General features: G+C 46.1%; 3 protein-coding genes across 3 annotated transcripts in view; 1 reads left to right on the plus strand and 2 right to left on the minus strand.

Moving 5' to 3' along the window:
• Positions 1 to 440: 440 nt before the first annotated feature.
• LOC137174249 (uncharacterized protein F54H12.2-like) lies at positions 441 to 1,748 on the plus strand. Its single transcript, XM_067579427.1, has one exon. It carries the CDS (start codon positions 441 to 443, stop codon positions 1,746 to 1,748), a length of 1,308 nt encoding a protein of 435 aa, XP_067435528.1.
• A 6,505-nt stretch (positions 1,749 to 8,253) lies between these two features.
• On the minus strand, positions 8,254 to 10,292 carry LOC137174280 (uncharacterized). The gene is made up of 5 exons (XM_067579465.1): positions 9,791 to 10,292; positions 9,634 to 9,705; positions 9,465 to 9,515; positions 8,993 to 9,361; positions 8,254 to 8,767 (listed from the first exon to the last, which is right to left on the minus strand). The coding sequence occupies exons 1-5, from the start codon at positions 9,798 to 9,800 to the stop codon at positions 8,580 to 8,582; spliced, it is 690 nt and encodes a 229-aa protein (XP_067435566.1). The 5' UTR covers positions 9,801 to 10,292; the 3' UTR covers positions 8,254 to 8,579.
• A 2,528-nt stretch (positions 10,293 to 12,820) lies between these two features.
• LOC137174437 (H-2 class II histocompatibility antigen, I-E beta chain-like) overlaps positions 12,821 to 19,123 on the minus strand; it is a 46,790-nt gene continuing 40,487 nt past the window's right edge. The window contains exons 3-6 of the mRNA XM_067579706.1: positions 16,580 to 16,793; positions 16,330 to 16,397; positions 14,638 to 14,751; positions 12,821 to 13,400 (exon numbers count right to left, since the gene is read on the minus strand). Of these exons, the coding sequence (XP_067435807.1) occupies positions 13,375 to 13,400; positions 14,638 to 14,751; positions 16,330 to 16,397; positions 16,580 to 16,793 (422 nt within the window). The 3' untranslated portion in view covers positions 12,821 to 13,374. The remainder of the gene's footprint in view (positions 13,401 to 14,637; positions 14,752 to 16,329; positions 16,398 to 16,579; positions 16,794 to 19,123) is intronic.

Consider the following 19,123-nt stretch of genomic DNA (forward strand, 5'->3'; position numbering starts at 1 on the left):
TGTGAGTTATTATGAAAGTCAAGTAGGCGGGGCTCTCCCCGGGTTTGTCGGCTCACCCGTCATGTACGGGCGGGGGATAGGTTCTGTATTCTCAAAGTTGTTTCGCTTTATATCCCCCCTGGTGAAAAAAGGGTTTTCCCTCGCTAAACCTCATCTTAAAACCGCGGCAAAAAATATCGCCTCCGATGTGATAAGCCAGGCCGTCGGTAGAATGAGCGGGGCCTCTGATCAGGGGGTGCAAGAAGGATCAGGGGGTATGATGGTTCTGGCCAGAAGACCCAGGAAGAGACCCCCGGGACAGCGTGTTATGACGGGTAAAAAACGCCAGCGCGCCGGAAAGAAAAAATCAGTTGATAGAAGCCTTACCAAGAGAAGGAACCCTGCCAAGACCTCGGCGGACATATTCTAATTTATTATTTTTTTTTATCACTAACGCGGAGATGGCTCTTTTACATCAGAAATCGGCAGAATGCACTATGGCAGAGCTGGATTTATTTTCAGCTCCCATGACCCAGCTATCTATCGATGAAAAACTCTACACCGAAATCATGCCCCTGTCGGCCATCACAGACGGGGGTCCTATAGAGTTTTTTATTCCCGGAGACGGTGAAAAGTATCTGGATCTGAACGACACCTTGCTCCACCTTCGTGTCAAGATTACCAACGCCGATGGAACGGATCTGCCTGACAACGCCGCTGTAGGTCTCGTCAATTACCCTCTGAACACCATCTTCAGCCAATGCGATATTATTCTCGGGGATAGACTGATTTCTCAATCCAGCGCCACTCACCCTTACAGAGCCATGATCGAGACCCTGCTCAACTATTCGGAGGAAACGCTAAAAAGTCAGTTCAGCGCCGGGTTGTTTTACAAAGACACGGCCGATGCTATGGACTCTATAGTGCCCATTAACGGGCCTAATAGAGGGCTAAACAAGAGAGCCGCTTTCTCGGCTAACTCTAGAGAGGTTCACCTGCTGGGGGCTCTCCACACCGACATACTTTTTAGCGAGAGGCTCCTCTTGAACTCGGTGGATATGAGAATCAAACTTACTCGCGCCAGCGACACCTTCTGTCTCATGTGCGCCGCAGACGGTACCTTCCGTTTAAAAATACAGGGGGCTTCTCTATTTATTAAAAAAGTTAACGTTTCCCCCGCCGTGCGTCTAGGTCATGCCTCGGCCTTACTGAGGGGGAACGCTCTCTACCCCCTGTCACGCGTCAGTGTGAAAACTTACTCCATACCCGAGAATTCCAGAGTTTGTAACCAGGAGAATCTGTTTTTGGGAACGATGCCTAAATACATCGTATTAGGCATGGTGAATCACGAGGCCTTCACAGGAAGAAGAAATCTATCCCCTTTCAATTTTCACCATTACGACGTGGAGTACTTAGCCCTGTGCCAGGATGGTAGACAGGTGCCCTCTAAAGCTTTCCAGCCTCAATTTAATCAGGGGGCTTCCGTCAGAGAGTTTTACAACATGTTCGTCGCCACAGGGAGGCATCTGAAAGATTTACCCCTGAGCATCGACAGAGAGGAATTTGAACGGGGATACTCGCTGTTTGTGTTTAATCTCACCCCCGGAGAGGACAGCGACGCACTATCCCCGGTTTCCAACGGCTCTTTAAGGCTGGAGATGAGATTTAGACAGCCTCTGCCAAACACCGTTATTCTCATCGTGTACGCCTGTTACGACTCTATTCTGGAGATTGATTCTAAACGCCAGGTATTGGTGGACTATTACTGATTTAAAAAAAAAAAAAAAAAAAAAAAATGAATAACCATCAGCTGGAGAGTCTGATGCACCGAGTGCTGGGAGACGTTTTCTGCGGCGTGTGGGCTTCTGACCAGCTACCTCTACTGACACGCTCGTTTACACCACCCTCCTACTTTATCGTCAACACTCATAAAGGACATCAACCTGGGGAACATTGGTTATCTTTGACGTTGGAAGAAGATGGGACGGGGACTTTTTTTGACTCTTTTGGATTTGCTCCTGATTTTAATTACTACCCTCGTAGCATCTTACAGTTTCTGGAGAATCGCTCCAGCAAGATATTGTACCATAACCTCCAGCTTCAGAATCCTTTATCCGACGCATGTGGTCAGCATTGCGTTTATTATCTGTACCATCGCGCCTGTGGGTTGTCTTTTCAACAAGTTTTGTCTTTGTACGACGATGATGCAATAAAAAATGATCTTGAAGCATCAAACTTTGTGAAAAAATTTCAACGCTGTATTAGAAACCGTAGTAAGTTTTGTCAGCAAGGCGCTTGTTCTTTAGAAACGTTTAAACGTCGTGCTATGCTTTAAATCTTCTGTTTGTTTGTTTGTTTTGTTTGTTGCTAGAGAAAAAAAAATGTAAAAAAAAAAAGACGCTGTAGACTTTGCATTTGATTAATAAACATTCTTTATTGAGAAAAATCAATTATACATTTTTTTTGTCTTTTTTTCACACAAGGGGTGACCAACGCAGGGCTTTAGAGTCGATTCTAGGTTGAATCCAGCGTGGGGATAAAGATAATTTTCTTTTCTGTCTTTGAGGGACTTTTTCTTCTTCATTCTCTCTGGGCTGAGTCCAGCGTGGGGATAGAGTTAACATCTTTTTCCTTCCGCGTCTCCCTCTGTCGTGGGAAAAAGAGGCCTCCTCCTCCCCCTCCTCCCTCTCCTCTCTTTCCTCCTCTTCTGATCCTAGGGCTTCCTCCCCCAATTTCAGGCGTTGGTATTGATCGCGGGCGCGGGGGTTGCGGATGGAGGATAAGGGAACGTTCGTTTCTGCCAGAGTATTTAGAAAACTTTTCCAACCTGCGGGTGGACGGGCTTGAGATTTTTTAGACCACTGCATGAGGTTTTTAAATAAATCAATCATATGAGATCCTTTTACAATCGTCCCTTTATAAATAAATTCCCCTTTAGAGGTCCACCCCTCATCACTCTCGGTTAATTTTCTCATAATGTACTCCGCATTTTTACGATCACGTGGGGCTAGACTTTTCACCACCTCTCCCATCATGTCCTCTGAGTCCTCCGGTGTTGTCTCCTCACTCCGTTCAGCTTCAGAAAGCTCGATCCCAGGATCACGCTGCAGAGTCACCGTCACCTTCTTCTCATCCTTTTGACCTTGTTTGACCAGGTTAAGATATCTCTGAAGCAGGGTGTTGTATTTTTTAATTTTTTCATGGGCGTTCAAACCCCGCTCATCCAATATCTCTCTCATTTTAACATCCAAATCACTCTCTGCCTGTTGTCTGATGGACCTCTCTGGCTGGGTCAGACGGTTTAATTGGTGGGTGGAGAGGAGATACATTTTATGCGCCTTCTTCATAGTCATCCTCTTCTAACCAGTCCTCCGATAAGATCCCCGAGTATAGGTACAACCGTCGAAAGCAGAGGTAAAAGAAAACCGCCCGACTGTTTCATCAAAGTCTGATGTTTGCGCTTCAGGCCGGCTCTTTTATCGGCCAGCAGTCTGATGAAATTTTTTTGTCTTTTTAGTTTTTTGTATTGAGCGGTAGATAAGGGGACGTTACCCTTCAAAACATTTAAAGCAATCTCACACAGAGCCTGGATAAAGTCCGAAGAACAGTAAGCCAGAATGTCCCGACGTTTTTGAGGCGTGGCGAGGTACAGAGCCTTTAACAAGGGGGCGTTTCTTTTTAAACGCGCCGACATGGTTTCAGGAAGGTCAGAATTTTGTCTTGGGAAGGTAAACCGTGGGCCACTGATGAGGAAGCACACCCGATCTCAGTCTGTATTGTTCTGGGCAGGAAGGCGTCAGATCAACCAATAAATACCCATGAGGGGCGTTGGTAGCGTCTTCAAAACTTTCCAGGAAAAAGGGTTTTTGGGAGGGAAAAATCTGCTGAGCTAATACACTAATCTGTAATTTGTCACGCGGGTTCTTAAACAGAATCAGATAGTTACTGTTCAGACTGATGGTGCGGCTGTATTTACCCTGATGAAATACATTCTGCGTCAACATCATGACGCTCATATTTCTATGATGTCTGTATTGGGTGAAAATTTTAACCACCTCTGGGTGATTAGAGGCCTGAAAAATAACATCGTCTAGAATGATTAAATGAGTTTGATCAGGCGGGAACAGGTTTTCATCTTCAAAAGAGTCAGGAAGTCCTTCGACAAATTTGATATTTTTATTCATTTTTTTCAGTTCATCATACATGGGTTGAAAAGACGTATAAATCCACACAATGTTATCAGGTACGGAATCCATCACATGTTCACAGTTTTCCAATAACCGTTTTACAAAGAAAGTTTTTCCACACCCGCTGGGTCCTACAATCATACATGAGAAAGGTACACAAAGTCTAGGATCAAAGTTTACCTCCTCCATCATAGAAAGAAAACAACAACAAAACAAAACAAAACAAAACAAAACAAAAAAAAAGTCCCTTAATATCCGAAAGGCAGAGTCGTACCGTCAGGAAACAGGCGTCTTTTATCATACACCACCCTAAACTTCTTCTGAAATGAAGAGTTTCTCAAGAGAAACCCCCTTTTATCGCGTACCACTTGTTGGTGAGGGGTGTCAATGACACCCTCCTCCGAACGCTCCAGGTAGCCCTCCACCAGCTCCTTAACGCTATCAAAGTTGATTCGGTCACAACACTCCTGAGTCTGAGTGATCCCCTTAGCACGGAGCACAGTTTTTTTCTCTTGACGGGTTTGGTACGCGTAGCTCTTTGGACCTGCGGAGGCAAATTCTTGTATGCTGTCTCCCCCTAACTCATCCGTCAGTTGACCTAAATAGGCCCCCAGCTCCAGAGGAGTCTCTCCCTCTTTCACCACATAAACCAGGCTGTCTGTATCAGTGTAAAGAACTCTCTCCTGCAACCTCTCCAGGTAACCGTACATTTTCAAGCGGGCATATGCGGTGGTAAATGCGGCTATAAATACATTATTTACCTTACTAGGAGGTACCACACACCCCTTGCTGTAGGTCCATTGCACCATAGCGGTTTTGTCGCTGAGAAAGGAGAAGTATTTGACCTCGTACTTTCCTGAAAACACGAGGTCAAAAAATTCTTCCTCACTCTTTACCAGAGTGGTCTGAGTCAAAATGTTTTTCTGAGCAAACTTTCCCCAGAGGCTGTTTAGGCATAGTTTTGACATCTGTCTCTTGGCAGGATTTACCTCAATTTTACCGACGTTCAGCTGGATACCCTGATTATCACGATACTCCCTGATGTACTTTTCCCTGCTCTCCTGATCTACGGCCTCGGGAGGATACCCCGAAGCTTCCTGCTTGCCTTTCAAAAAGGTCTGCACATAGCCTGAGAAGATAGTGTCGCTACGCTCCTCAAAGTGCCACACCTCTGTAATCTTACCTACTCTGTACCCTAGCTGAAGGGCCTTGTTAAATTCAACCGTGACCCAGACCCCCGTCAATGCCCTGTCCTCCTCATCGTGTCTGCATGCGCCCTGCTGATTGTTGATTTCTGCACAGGTGCGACAGAGAGTAAACACTAGTTTACCTTTAGACGTTTTGTAGGGTAACAAGGGTAAATAGAGCCCTCGAGGTGGGTATACGACTGCCCTGATTAGACCGTAGTAGTTTTCAGGGTTATCAAAGTCTCTGTGGATAATGACGGGATGACCTAGAGGGTAAGGATAGACGCTGTTGACGTACGGGTACAGAGAAGTGACGTCCGCGTATAATACACGCTCGTCCTCCCCCGCCGTGTACCTTAACCTGAAGGCACTCGTCCTACCGCCAAAAAGAGCCTGTCGGGGGGAGAGAGGTTCGGGAAAATCAGAGGTTTTGAGAAACTTTACTACCCCGGGGTGTGATTTTTTCATCTCGACCCACTCGTGCTCTCTCATGACATAGGTGTGTACGCCGTAAACAGACTTTAACGTCTGTATTTTCTCCTCAGTAGCCAGGTGTAGCTCCTCGTAGGGAGTGTTTGTCATTGGGCAAGTAGCGCTAGGGTCATAGCAGGTCGGGCACCCGTGATAAAAGCATCCCTGAAACTCCCAGGCGTACCTCACACCCCCCACCTCTGCATAACCATCTACATAGTACTCGCCAATTTGTTTCTCTCCTCTGTTTAGAGCGTGTTGGATGAAAACCCCCTGGGTGTAAGAAACCCATTCTAACCATTGAATGCTGGCTCTGGAGTAAGTTTTACATTGGTGTCTGTAGTTATCGGGCGAAGGTATGGCTAAGCTACGGGGAGGCAGAAAATTTGTGACAAACACCTTCATGCAAGCTGAGGCTATAGTGATGCGGCTAAAAGGGTCAACGCCTGTCTCACTCAGAAACTCCTCTCTAAATTTGATGCAGCCTGTAGAGAGGATGTCGACGTCATTTTTGCAGTAATGTATCGCCTGCTTTTTGAAATCAAAGACCCTCCGACTAGCCTCTTTATACCAGCCGTAGAACTTTTCTTGCTCGCCGTCCGTCATGCGCTCTATGCCATAATCACTGGGTGGGGGGTAGGGCCCTTTGTAGTTTAGTCGCTTCTCAGAGCTAAACTTGTGAGGAAAATACCCCTTGGTCTGATCATCGAAACCCAGTGCTTTTGGCATAGCGCTGAGACGCATGGTGAGAAAGGATAGGGAGTCTATGTATTTCAGATTAAAATCTGGATCTTCGAAGCATAGGACTTTGCTTCCCTGCATGATGATAGAGGGTTGTAAACCTAACTCTACCATACCATTAAGGAGCAGGTAGCCGTCAAATCCTCTGGAATTATGCGCTATGAATGTAGAGCCCCTATAAAGGGGTCTCCTGAAGTGCGTGAGAAAGGCTGTGACACAGTCCTGACCATAGGCCATCCACTCTAACCCTTTTAACGTTTTTGTGCATACCAGGAAGGGGACGTGCACGTGTCTATCATCAACAAATGTCTCAAAATCATAGAAGATTAATTTGTCTGTATGTTCTGAATCGCGGGGGAGAGGCTGAATGTAGCAGAGATGATTCTCGACGGCTGCCTTAGAGTCAGAGGGTAGCGCTTCCCCGCAGATTTTACATCTGGCCCGGGGACACTTGTGCTTATTAAAGCCCGTAGATGTGGGTATACAGTAAAACAGTTTGCATTTAGGGCATTTTTTCTGCAGATCACAAAGGCTGACTCGTTTTCCATCTTTCATTCGTCTCTTTTTATGCCTGACCATACAGGAGGGGGAGCGACACATTTTGTTGCAATCTTTGCATAAGACGGGCTCTCTCTTTTCCTTACTACATGTAGGATCGATGCAGACCAAGCAGTGACCGGCACAGGTGTGCTTGTGAGGGTCGTTGTATCCAATGTGGCAGTAACTGCATATGTATCTCCTCCCTGTAAATCCTTTGATGTTTTTAATACCGTAGTAATGCTCCTGAGACAGATACAGATACAGGGGTTTGTCTGATGGGGGTGAGTCCGTCTCAAATCGAGAGAGGGGGCGCTGGCCCTCGTCTCTGTACAACACCATGATTTTACGCTTCACAATCTTTTCAAACTTGGATATGTCGCTGAAGGTGACGGGGGTATGTTCGTCTAAACCAACCAAACGTTGTAACTCTCTCCCAAAGTTTACAGCCTGGCTATCTGTAAGATTAGAATCGATCAGATGAGCTAAACTGACGGCGAAACAGAGTTGGTTGTTCGAGTTGTTTGTCACATACAGATGCGGAGCTTTCTTGGAGAGGATTTCACAGTCTAAAGTGTTTTCCAACTTTCTCTTGGCACCCCCTCTGTGATTATGTACCACCTGCACAACTAATTCTAACCCCCCATCCTCCATAATCGCTGCATTTGATTGTACTAATTGATCCACTAAGGATTGAAAAGCCGCCATAACCACTTCGTCGTCATTTTGATAGTTGACTGAGGCGTGTCTCTGCACATTTTCACCTATCAATTCCAACTGTAACATATCATTAGGTCTAAGCTCTGGGATCACTCTCTCTAACAGGTTTTCAAGGCTTCTCATGACTTCGCGGTAAAATGTAGCATAATCTATTACCCGCCCAATCTGAGGAAAGTTTAGAAGACTTCTCAACTCTAGATTATTGAAGCGGTCACGCCGTATGGTTTCAACGTTTATAGCGTCTACAGGATCTCTCTGATCTGGAGGGGTGGCAGGGGGAGAAGAAGGAAGGGTGGGAGGGAGAGGAGAAGGAGGGGTAGCTGGGGGAGGGGGATCTGGAATCGACTCAGCTTCATGAGTCGGATTTCCCCCTCCTCCTCCGCGTTGCTCTGAGGGGTCCTCCTGACCTTCCGATTGTACCTCCAATTCATTCTGCTGTGCAGGGTCAGTGGAGGGGGTCTGATTTAAGCAGTAAAGAGCGCTGTGTAAGGGTTGAAAATAGTTTTCCTGACGGCAAATTTGTTCAAGCTCTGTTAAAGCGTCCGTAAAGTTCTCACCTACGACCGCTACTTCGTCTAATTCGAGCTCTAAAGTCCCTAGGGTCTGATTTAATTCTCTAACCGCCGTCTCTAATTCATATGGTATAACAGAGGGTTGACAAAGATTAAAAAAAGTCTCTAAATCTATTTCTTCATCCATACTCTCTTACTACAGTTTACAAAAAAAAAAAAAAAAAAAAAAAAAAAGTTATATCATTTCACTTCATCGCTATAACATACCGACAGAAGGAAATAAGCTCTCTTGTCAGAGTCAAACGTCTGTGTTGTAGGCTTTTTCTTCCAATTACAGCTTGCCGTCGACGGTCCTGACTCCACTTTCTTCTCCGTTCCACCATCCTCACACGTCTGATGAGTCTTTCACCTCCTCTTCTCCTCTCAGAGTCATCTATCAATCGGAGATATAAATTAAAAAAAAAAAAAAAATCAACATTTAAGTCATACACTGTATTGAAAATGTTATTACTACCCATAGCCACAAACGGCGCTGTCTTTTTTTTTTTTAGCTTACACCGCACCCCTGCCGGAAATTATCCTCCTAAACCCTCCCCTCTTATCGTCTACCAATACGTCACAGGAAGCTGTGGTAAGCCGCCGGATTTCAAACTCTTACCCGATTCATTCGGACGATGCACGCTCCCCGGCCGGTTGTCCTCAGTCTCGGGCTGAAAACCGGGATGTTCTGCGTCGGGTGAGGCCGGCGGATGATGCTCCTCCGGGAGATCCGTCTCCGTCGGGGGCTGGAAAGAAGGGAGTACTACGTCGGATGATGCGGGAGGGCGATGCTCATCCTCCGGGGGATCCTCCCCCTCCGACACCGACTGTAAAGAAGGGACTTCGGCGGGAAGATCGTCCTCCCTCGCCGGCCGTGGTGAAGGGACGTTAACAGAGAGCCATACAGAAGGATTTAAAACTTTTGTGGAAACGTTTTCCTCCTGCCCCTCATACAGGAGTTGGCGAAACGATGTGATGTCTGGAATATCTGTAAGTGTTTAAAAAAAATAATAATAATAATAAAATTGTTTAACTGAACTGTTCAGAACATTGTTAAATAATGAAAGAAAAAGTATATAAAAAATACGCACTGTAGTGTGATTGTGTCAGGTTAATTTCGGCCAGATCATCTTCTGATATAGCTGTAAAAAACAGAAAAAAAAATAAAAGTTTATGATAAACATGACGCAATATGTGTATTTATACTATTAATGGTATTTTTTTTTTATTATTATTTTTAAATAAATAAAACATACTTACGCTCATAAAATTCATCGAGGTCTGGGAGGTTTCTGGCGTCTGCAGGAGCCTGGTGGATTTCTGCATAAACCACTAATTATATAATAAATAAATGACTATTTTTAAAAGGTTAAAACTTTTTTAATTTTTCTTAAAATAAATGAAATATAGAGATTACCTCTCTTCATCTTGATCGGTTGGTTTTTTGCAACGTCCTTCACTGCAGATGTGTCCCGGCAAATATTGTTGAAAGGTGCTTGAGACACGCGACTCTAGCATTTTTTATATTCTCTGTAAACAAAACCTTTTCTACAAGAAAACAATATAAAAAATCCCGCGCTCAGAAGTTCTCACACACAGAGAATAGAAGTGCGCGCGTAATTTTTTCTCTTATTCATTTCTCTATTTTTCAACAGAAAATGTCATAATACCGCCGCATTTCAAAATACCCGCGCCAGACTAACATGTCTAGACACATAACTTACCAATTTCACGCTTTCCCACGATAACCTAATATATGCATAAATTAGGGTGACCTCTTGACCTTGACTTAGATCTGTCAGTATGACGTTCACACTCTCCCACGATAACCTTGCATAAATTATGCTAATTAGGGTGACCTCTTGACCTAGTGACCTATGACCTAGAGCTGTCAGTTTGACGAAAGGGTGTACCTTATACTCTCTTAAAAGCACTGCTTCAGACTTAGAACAATTAATTTTATATCCTTGAGAATCATTGAGAACCAATCAAAGATAAAACCTGTAAGTGTAGTTTCTGGGTAGTTTGACAGCAGTAAGATATCCACATATAAAAGTCATTTATGTTCTTTTCCAATGTCTTTAATATTGACGTGGTCTCTAATGTCTGATGCCAAAGATCCAGAGAGAGGGAACCTGTCTGGTCCCACACAAGAGTTTAAAGGGGTAGAAATACTCCCGTCTGTGAGGACAGACGCTGTTAGACATCTGTACAACAGCTTTACTCATTTAATATATGAACCATCGATCCCAAAAACCTCAACTATCACAAACAAATACTCTCACTGGACTCTATCAAAGCCGTTCTCTGCGTCCAGAGACGAAGCCGCCATCGGTTCTGCATCATTCCTTGTTTGCCGTGTGAGGTGTAACAGCCTGCGTAGATTATCTGCTGATGTCCAGTAAAGATAAAACCCACCTGATCTGGGAGGATCAGTGGAGGGAGACACCTCTCTAATCTTGTTGCTAAAGCCAAGATCTTTGCATCAACATTAATCAATAACTCTGATCCATAACTCCCACACAACTGTGGGTCTGTGCTCCTCTTATGAATCAGTGTTATTATTGCATCCTGCATACTTTCTGGTCGACTTCCTGTCTGGAAGCATGTTGTAGTATCAGGTGATGTAAACAATTCCTGATGTGAAAGAGTTATTGATTACACTGTTATATTTTCATTCTGTATCAATGGGATCAAGGTTCTGGTTTGTTGTTGTTGTCTAACCCCAATGACCTCTGACCCCAATGACCTCTGAACCTAATGACCTCTGACCCTACTGATCCCTGACCTTAATGACCCCTGACCCTAATGACCTCTGACCCTACTGATCCCTGACCCTAATGACCCCTGACCCTACTGATCCCTGACCCTAATGACCCCTGACCCCAATGACCTCTGACTCTACTGATCCCTGACCCCAATGACCTCTGACCCTAATGACCCCTGACCCTAATGACCTCTGACCCTACTGATCCCTGACCCTAATGACCCCTGACCCTAATGACCTCTGACCTTAATGACCTCTGACCCTAATGACCTCTGACCCTACTGATCCCTGACCCTAATGACCCCTGACCCTAATGACCTCTGACCTTAATGACCTCTGACCCCAATGACCTCTGACCCTAATGACCCCTGACCCTAATGACCTCTGACCCTACTGATCCCTGACCCTAATGACCCCTGACCCTAATGACCCCTGACCCTAATGACCTCTGACCCTACTGATTCCTGACCCTAATGACCTCTGACCCTAATGACCTCTGACCCTACTGATTCCTGACCCCAATGACCCCTGACCCTAATGACCTCTGACCCTACTGATTCCTGACCCTAATGACCTCTGACCCTAATGACCTCTGACCCAAATGACCTCTGACCCCTGACCCTAATGACCCCTGACCCTAATGACCTCTGACCCTACTGATCCCTGACCCTAATGACCCCTGACCCTAATGACCTCTGACCTTAATGACCTCTGACCCTAATGACCTCTGACCCTACTGATCCCTGACCCTAATGACCCCTGACCCTAATGACCTCTGACCCTAATGACCTCTGACCCCAATGACCTCTGACCCTAATGACCCCTGACCCTAATGACCCCTGACCCTAATGACCTCTGACCCTACTGATTCCTGACCCTAATGACCTCTGACCCTAATGACCTCTGACCCTACTGATTCCTGACCCCAATGACCCCTGACCCTAATGACCTCTGACCCTACTGATTCCTGACCCTAATGACCTCTGACCCTAATGACCTCTGACCCAAATGACCTCTGACCCCAATGACCCCTGACCCTAATGACCCCTGACCCTAATGACCTCTGACCCTAATGACCTCTGACCCTAATGACCTCTGACCCTACTGATCCCTGACCCTAATGACCCCTGACCCTAATGACCCCTGACCCTACTGATCCCTGACCCTAATGACCCCTGACCCTAATGACCTCTGACCCTAATGACCTCTGACCCCAATGACCTCTGACCCTAATGACCTCTGACCCTAATGACCTCTGACCCTAATGACCCCTGACCCTAATGACCTCTGACCCTACTGATTCCTGACCCTAATGACTCCTGACCCTAATGACCTCTGACCCAAATGACCTCTGACCCCAATGACCCCTGACCCTAATGACCCCTGACCCTAATGACTCCTGACCCTAATGACCTCTGACCCTAATGACCCCTGACCCCAATGACCTCTGACCCTACTGATTCCTGACCCTAATGACTCCTGACCCTAATGACCTCTGACCCTAATGACCTCTGACCCCAATGACCCCTGACCCTAATGACCTCTGACCCCAATGACCCCTGACCCTAATGACCCCTGACCCTAATGACCCCTGACCCTAACAACCCGTAACCCTAATGACCTCTGACCCTAATGACCTCTGACCCCACTGACTAATGATATTCACAAACAGCAGCAGACTGAGTTTGTTTATTTATTGTTAAAATATTCCAGCAGAAATAAACAAATCAACAATCAAACTGAGTCCAAAGAATTATTAAAATAATTGATTATATTGATCAGAAGCAGAGTTAACGAGTCACTTAATCAATTTAACATATTGATTTCACACAGTAAAGCATCAGAGCAGAGTCCAGAACAAACCTGATCCAGGAGCAGCACAGTCAACGATAACATCTCCTGGTCCTGGATCAGGGTTAGACCAGCTGAGAAGGTTTTCTGAAGGTTTTCTGAAGGTTTATTGTGTTTAAAAACTTCAACTAATCGACCAATCACACACTAATCAATCAGATCACTCGAATATATTGATTGAAGCAGAGTTAATGAGTCAGTTAGTGGATATAAAACATTATGAGAATCAGAGCAGCTGCTGAGTCGCTCAAGCAGGACCAGGACCAGGATCAGGACCAGGACCAGGACCAGGACCAGGACCAGGACCAGGATCAGGACCAGGACCAGGACCAGGACCAGGACCAGGATCAGGACCAGGACCAGGATCAGGACCAGAAGCAGGATCAGTTAGAGGGGACCAGAATGCGTCCTGGATTAAAGAAGAGACAAGAACAAGATCAACAACAGAACCAGACTCATCATTAAACCTGCTCAGACTGGTCAGACTGGTGTCAGACTGGTATCAGACTGGTGTCAGACTGGTGTCAGACTGGTGTCAGACTGGGGTCAGACTGGTATCAGACTGGTGTCAGACTGGTGTCAGACTGGGGTCAGACTGGTATCAGACTGGTGTCAGACTGGTGTCAGACTGGTGTCAGACTGGGGTCAGACTGGGGTCAGACTGGTGTCAGACTGGTATCAGACTGGGGTCAGACTGGTATCAGACTGGTGTCAGACTGGTATCAGACTGGTATCAGACTGGTGTCAGACTGGTATCAGACTGGTGTCAGACTGGTGTCAGACTGGGGTCAGACTGGTATCAGACTGGTGTCAGACTGGTGTCAGACTGGGGTCAGACTGGGGTCAGACTGGTGTCAGACTGGTATCAGACTGGTGTCAGACTGGTGTCAGACTGGTGTCAGACTGGTGTCAGACTGGGGTCAGACTGGTGTCAGACTGGTGTCAGACTGGGGTCAGACTGGTGTCAGACTGGTATCAGACTGGTGTCAGACTGGTGTCAGACTGGGGTCAGACTGGTGTCAGACTGGTGTCAGACTGGTCAGACTGGTGTCAGACTGGTGTCAGACTGGTGTCAGACTGGTCAGACTGTATCAGACTGGCCAGACTGGTGTCAGACTGGTCAGACTGGTATCAGACTGGTCAGACTGGTATCAGACTGGTGTCAGACTGGTCAGACTGGTGTCAGACTGGTCAGACTGTATCAGACTGGTCAGACTGGTGTCAGACTGGTGTCAGACTGGTCAGACTGTATCAGACTGGTGTCAGACTGGTGTCAGACTGGTCAGACTGGTATCAGACTGGTCAGACTGGTGTCAGACTGGTGTCAGACTGGTCAGACTGGTCAGACTGGTATCAGACTGGTCAGACTGGTGTCAGACTGGTGTCAGACTGGTCAGACTGGTATCAGACTGGTGTCAGACTGGTGTCAGACTGGTATCAGACTGGTATCAGACTGGTCAGACTGGTGTCAGACTGGTGTCAGACTGGTCAGACTGGTATCAGACTGGTATCAGACTGGTGTCAGACTGGTGTCAGACTGGTGTCAGACTGGTCAGACTGGTATCAGACTGGTATCAGACTGGTCAGGCTGGTGTCAGACTGGTCAGACTGGTGTCAGACTGGTCAGACTGGTTTCCTGCTCTGACCTTGGGACTTCCTCTTGTAGTAGATGAATCCAGCCAGAGATAAGATCAGACCCAGGATCAGTCCTGACGCTCCGATGGCGATCTTGTTTCTCTCTGACTCAGGCAGGGACGGATCTGAGGACAGACAGGTAGAGAGACAGACAGGTGAGCACACAGACAGGTAGAGAGACAGACAGGTGAGCACACAGACAGGTAGAGAGACAGACAGGTAGAGAGACAGACAGGTGAGCACACAGACAGGTAGAGAGACAGACAGGTGAGCACACAGACAGGTAGAGAGACAGACAGGTAGAGAGACAGACAGGAAGAGAGACAGACAGGTAGAGAGACAGACAGGAAGAGAGACAGACAGGTGAGCACACAGACAGGAAGAGAGACAGACAGGTAGAGAGACAGACAGGTGAGCACACAGACAGGTAGAGAGACAGACAGGTAGAGAGACAGACAGGTGAGCACACAGACAGGTAGAGAGACAGACAGGTAGAGAGACAGACAGGTGAGCACACAGACAGGTAGAGAGACAGACAGGTGAGCACACAGACAGGTAGAGAGACAGACAGGTAGAGAGACAGACAGGTGAGCACACAGACAGGAAGAGAGACAGACAGGTAGAGAGACAGACAGGTGAGCACACAGACAGGTAGAGAGACAGACAGGAAGAGAGACAGACAGGTGAGCACACAGACAGGAAGAGAGACAGACAGGTAGAGAGACAGACAGGTGAGCACACAGACAGGTAGAGAGACAGACAGGTGAGCACACAGACAGGTAGAGAGACAGACAGGTGAGCACACAGACAGGTAGAGAGACAGACAGGTGAGCACACAGACAGGAAGAGAGACAGACAGGTGAGCAGGCAGACAGGTAGAGAGACAGACAGGTAGAGAGACAGACAGGTAAGCAGGCAGACAGGTAGAGAGACAGACAGGTAGAGAGACAGACAGGTAGAGAGACAGACAGGTGAGCACACAGACAGGTAGAGAGACAGACAGGTGAGCACACAGACAGGTAGAGAGACAGACAGGTGAGCAGACAGACAGGTGAGCACACAGACAGGTAGAGAGACAGACAGGTGAGCAGGCAGACAGGTGAGCAGACAGACAGGTAGACAGACAAGTAGAGAGACAGACAGGTAGAGAGACAGACAGGTGAGCAGGCAGACAGGTAGACAGATGAGCAGACAGACAGACAGATGAGCAGACAGACAGGTGAGCAGACAGACAGACAGGTGAGCACACAGACAGGTGAGCACACAGACAGGTAGAGAGACAGACAGACAGACAGGTGAGCAGACAGACAGACAGACAGATGAGCAGACAGACAGGTGAGCAGACAGACAGACAGGTGAGCAGACAGACAGACAGGTGAGCAGACAGACAGACAGGTGAGCGGACAGACAGGTGAGCAGACAGACAGGTGAGCAGACAGACAGACAGACAGACAGACAGGTGAGCAGACAGACAGACAGACAGACAGACAGGTGAGCAGACAGACAGACAGGTGAGCAGACAGACAGGCAGACAGACAGACAGACAGACAGACAGACAGGTGAGCGGACAGACAGGTGAGCAGACAGACAGACAGACAGGTGAGCACACAGACAGGTAGAGAGACAGACAGGTAGAGAGACAGACAGGTGAGCAGACAGACAGGAAGAGAGACAGACAGGTGAGCAGACAGACAGGTCTTTACCCCAGTCAGTAACCAGAGGTTCTTGCAGGCTGGCGTGTTCCACCATACAGGAGATCTTCTCTCCAGACCTTCAACACAAACAAACATCAGAGTTTGTGACAAACTTCCAGCAGCAACATTCTGAGCTGAGTTTCCTTCATTCTCAGTAAATCATTCTGCTCAACGTTCAGCCACAAACTCAACCTGACTGACAGCGAAGCGTCCTGACGGAGCCGCCTCACCTTTACTGATCACCCGCAGCCGGACTCACCTGGGCGTGTACTCCAGGTGGGACTGGATCTGGTAGTACCAATCGGCGTCCGCCATCTCATCGGTGGAAGTGACGTCAGAGGAGACTTCCTGTCCGTCTCTGAGCCATGTGACTCTGATCTGTTTGGGGTAGAAGTCGTAGACGCTGCAGACCAACATGGAGGGATGGTTACCAGAAGAGGACGCCACCGAGCGCAGCCGGACGTAAGGCTTAGCTGCAACACAGTCACATGATTATTATTATTATTGTTGTTGTTGTTGTTGTTGTTGTTTGTGTAGTCCAGTCTAAAAAAGTTCAATTTAGACAAATAAATATGTAAATAAATAGAGATGAATAAATAATCTTCAGTGTTTAAAAGTATTCCATTAAAACCAGTTCAGTTGAATGTTTAATCCAGTTCATAGTGAATTAAAACACGTTATAAACAGATGAATAAATCTTTGTCATTGTGTTGGTGACGTTCATGCAGTTCAACTAGTTTGTTTGTTGTTTACATGAGAGCAGCGTGTTTATCTCACATCTGAACCTCAGAGGACGTAACGTTGTCCATCTGACATGTTGTTAATTGTACTGGTTGTTACCAACTGGTCAGCCAGTTGTGAAGGTGGAGGGATGTAGAGGAGACGCTGTAGAGTAAAGCTACGGGCTGGTCAGACGATAAACAGGAGCTGTGTGAAGGTTGTTTATGTTTGTTACTTCAGTAGATGCAGAGTTTAACCGACAGGTAACAGACATGACAGCAACCTGCAGGATGTAAATAACCTCAGTTCATCAGATAGATGCTAACAGTGATTAGCACGCTAGTTATGTTAGCACATATTTCACTGCAGTAGCAGCTGATGCTACTGTGTGTTGTTAGTATGTGTTCATGTCAATCAGGTTAAAGCTCATAATGCAGTCGGCGTGAGAAGTAAAGGAGCTTTAGGACGAGTTCAGTGACTGAGACCAGGGTCATGAAGACCAGGAAACAGTCCTTGGACTCTCTGGAGGAGCAGACGTCTCCCGCTCACTGATCACTTCTCTGGACCGTTGTTACCGCCAGCCTGTAGCCTCACTCATCGGTCCCCTCGCCATGCATCGCCCCGTTCCTCATCCTTCACCGTGGTTCAACTCACTATTAACCACCTGCTGTTTGATTCAGCAGCTTGTGTTTGATGAAACGTTTGTTTCACGTCTCTGAACTCCGAGCTTAACTATTGGTAAATAAGATAGAAGAACCCGAACCCGACCAGCGAGTCAGACTGCAACGCTTTGATTTAATTTAAACCACATTATTTTATTTTGGTCGCAGAGTGAGAGTGTGTGTGTGTCCCTTTAGTTAGGAGCTTCACTATTGGTAAATAAGATAGAAGAAGGTCATAACTTTTGAGGAAGTTTTAAAAGCAAAAGGGAAACACAAGTTTTGTATAATATTTTTATACCTGTTTTATTTTTATAATTGGTTTAAATATTTGTTTTCATCAACTAAATTCATTATTTGCATTTAAAATACAATGGATGCTTTTCATTAAGCTAACTTTATGCTTCCTTGCGTCCTCTCTCCTCCGTGACCCGGAAACAGATCTCTCTCCGCCATCATGGAGGATCTTCTGATCCCTTAAATGCACCTGGAGGAGACGAGGAGCGAGGAGAGAAGAGGCTCCAGGAAACACAGGTGTATCCTAGTGGAAGTGTTTTAACGGATGGCAACACCCCTTTGATCCAAAGTGTGTATTGATTGGTCAGCTGATCATAGCCTATTTATTTATAAAATAAAGATGACTGAATCATGAATCAATCATTAAAACTTTCTACTATTTCTCTTCATGAGGCAAAAGGCTTCTCCTTTCTTCTTCTGTGTTTCAGAGCGTCTCAGCTCCTTCAGGAAAACATGACGTCACACAGCTGCATCTCCTATAAAACCATCCTGAGCCTGAAAAGCACGTCAGACTTTCACAAACTAAATAAGCAACATTTTATTTAAACATATTCTGCAGGCTGCAGCTGTTTCTATTGTTCCTTTATGTGGGTTCTGTTCTTTCAGTAATTAACAGGTTTAAATTGTCTGTTTGTGTCTCATTCTGTGACAGACAGACGCTGCTATAGATCTATAATCAAATGATTAAACACTGGAGCAGTTATCAGCTGTTTTCCTTCCAGCTATCAATATGTAGAAATGATTAAGTAACAGTGTAAAGTCTTCATTCATTGTACATGAATTTTAAATGCAAACTTTAGAGTTTAAACTGTTACTTAGTCATTTCTATTGCTGACTTATTCATATTTGACATTTAGGGTGAAGTGCGTCATGACAACTTGTCTCCTCAAAATGATGCTGGAGTGAGCGACGACGTCCCGTTTGATAAATTAAATTCCTCCGTCCTCACGTCTCTCTCTCATCCTCGCTGGGAGAAGAGACGCGAGTGAGAGAAACCAGGAGACACGTTAGCGTACTGAAAAGCATCCTGTTTGTCATATTTACATTTCATTAAAATTTAAATCAGGAAATAGTAATTAAAACATGATTCTTAGTGGGATTTAAAATGAGTGATTCCTACTATACAG

This window comes from Thunnus thynnus, chromosome 22, assembly GCF_963924715.1.
Source record: "Thunnus thynnus chromosome 22, fThuThy2.1, whole genome shotgun sequence".
NCBI lineage: Eukaryota > Metazoa > Chordata > Actinopteri > Scombriformes > Scombridae > Thunnus > Thunnus thynnus.

Bases quoted from the DNA above. Each gene is read 5' to 3' on its own strand.
- LOC137174249 (XM_067579427.1), top strand. From the start codon at position 441: ATGGCTCTTTTACATCAGAAATCGGCAGAATGCACTATGGCAGAGCTG.
- LOC137174280 (XM_067579465.1), bottom strand. The intron at 9,516-9,633 runs GTAAGTATGTTT...TGTTTTTTACAG, and splicing joins CCTCGATGAATTTTATGAGC to CTATATCAGAAGATGATCTG. The intron at 8,768-8,992 runs GTAAGAGTTTGA...TCCGATTGATAG, and splicing joins GCATCGTCCGAATGAATCGG to ATGACTCTGAGAGGAGAAGA.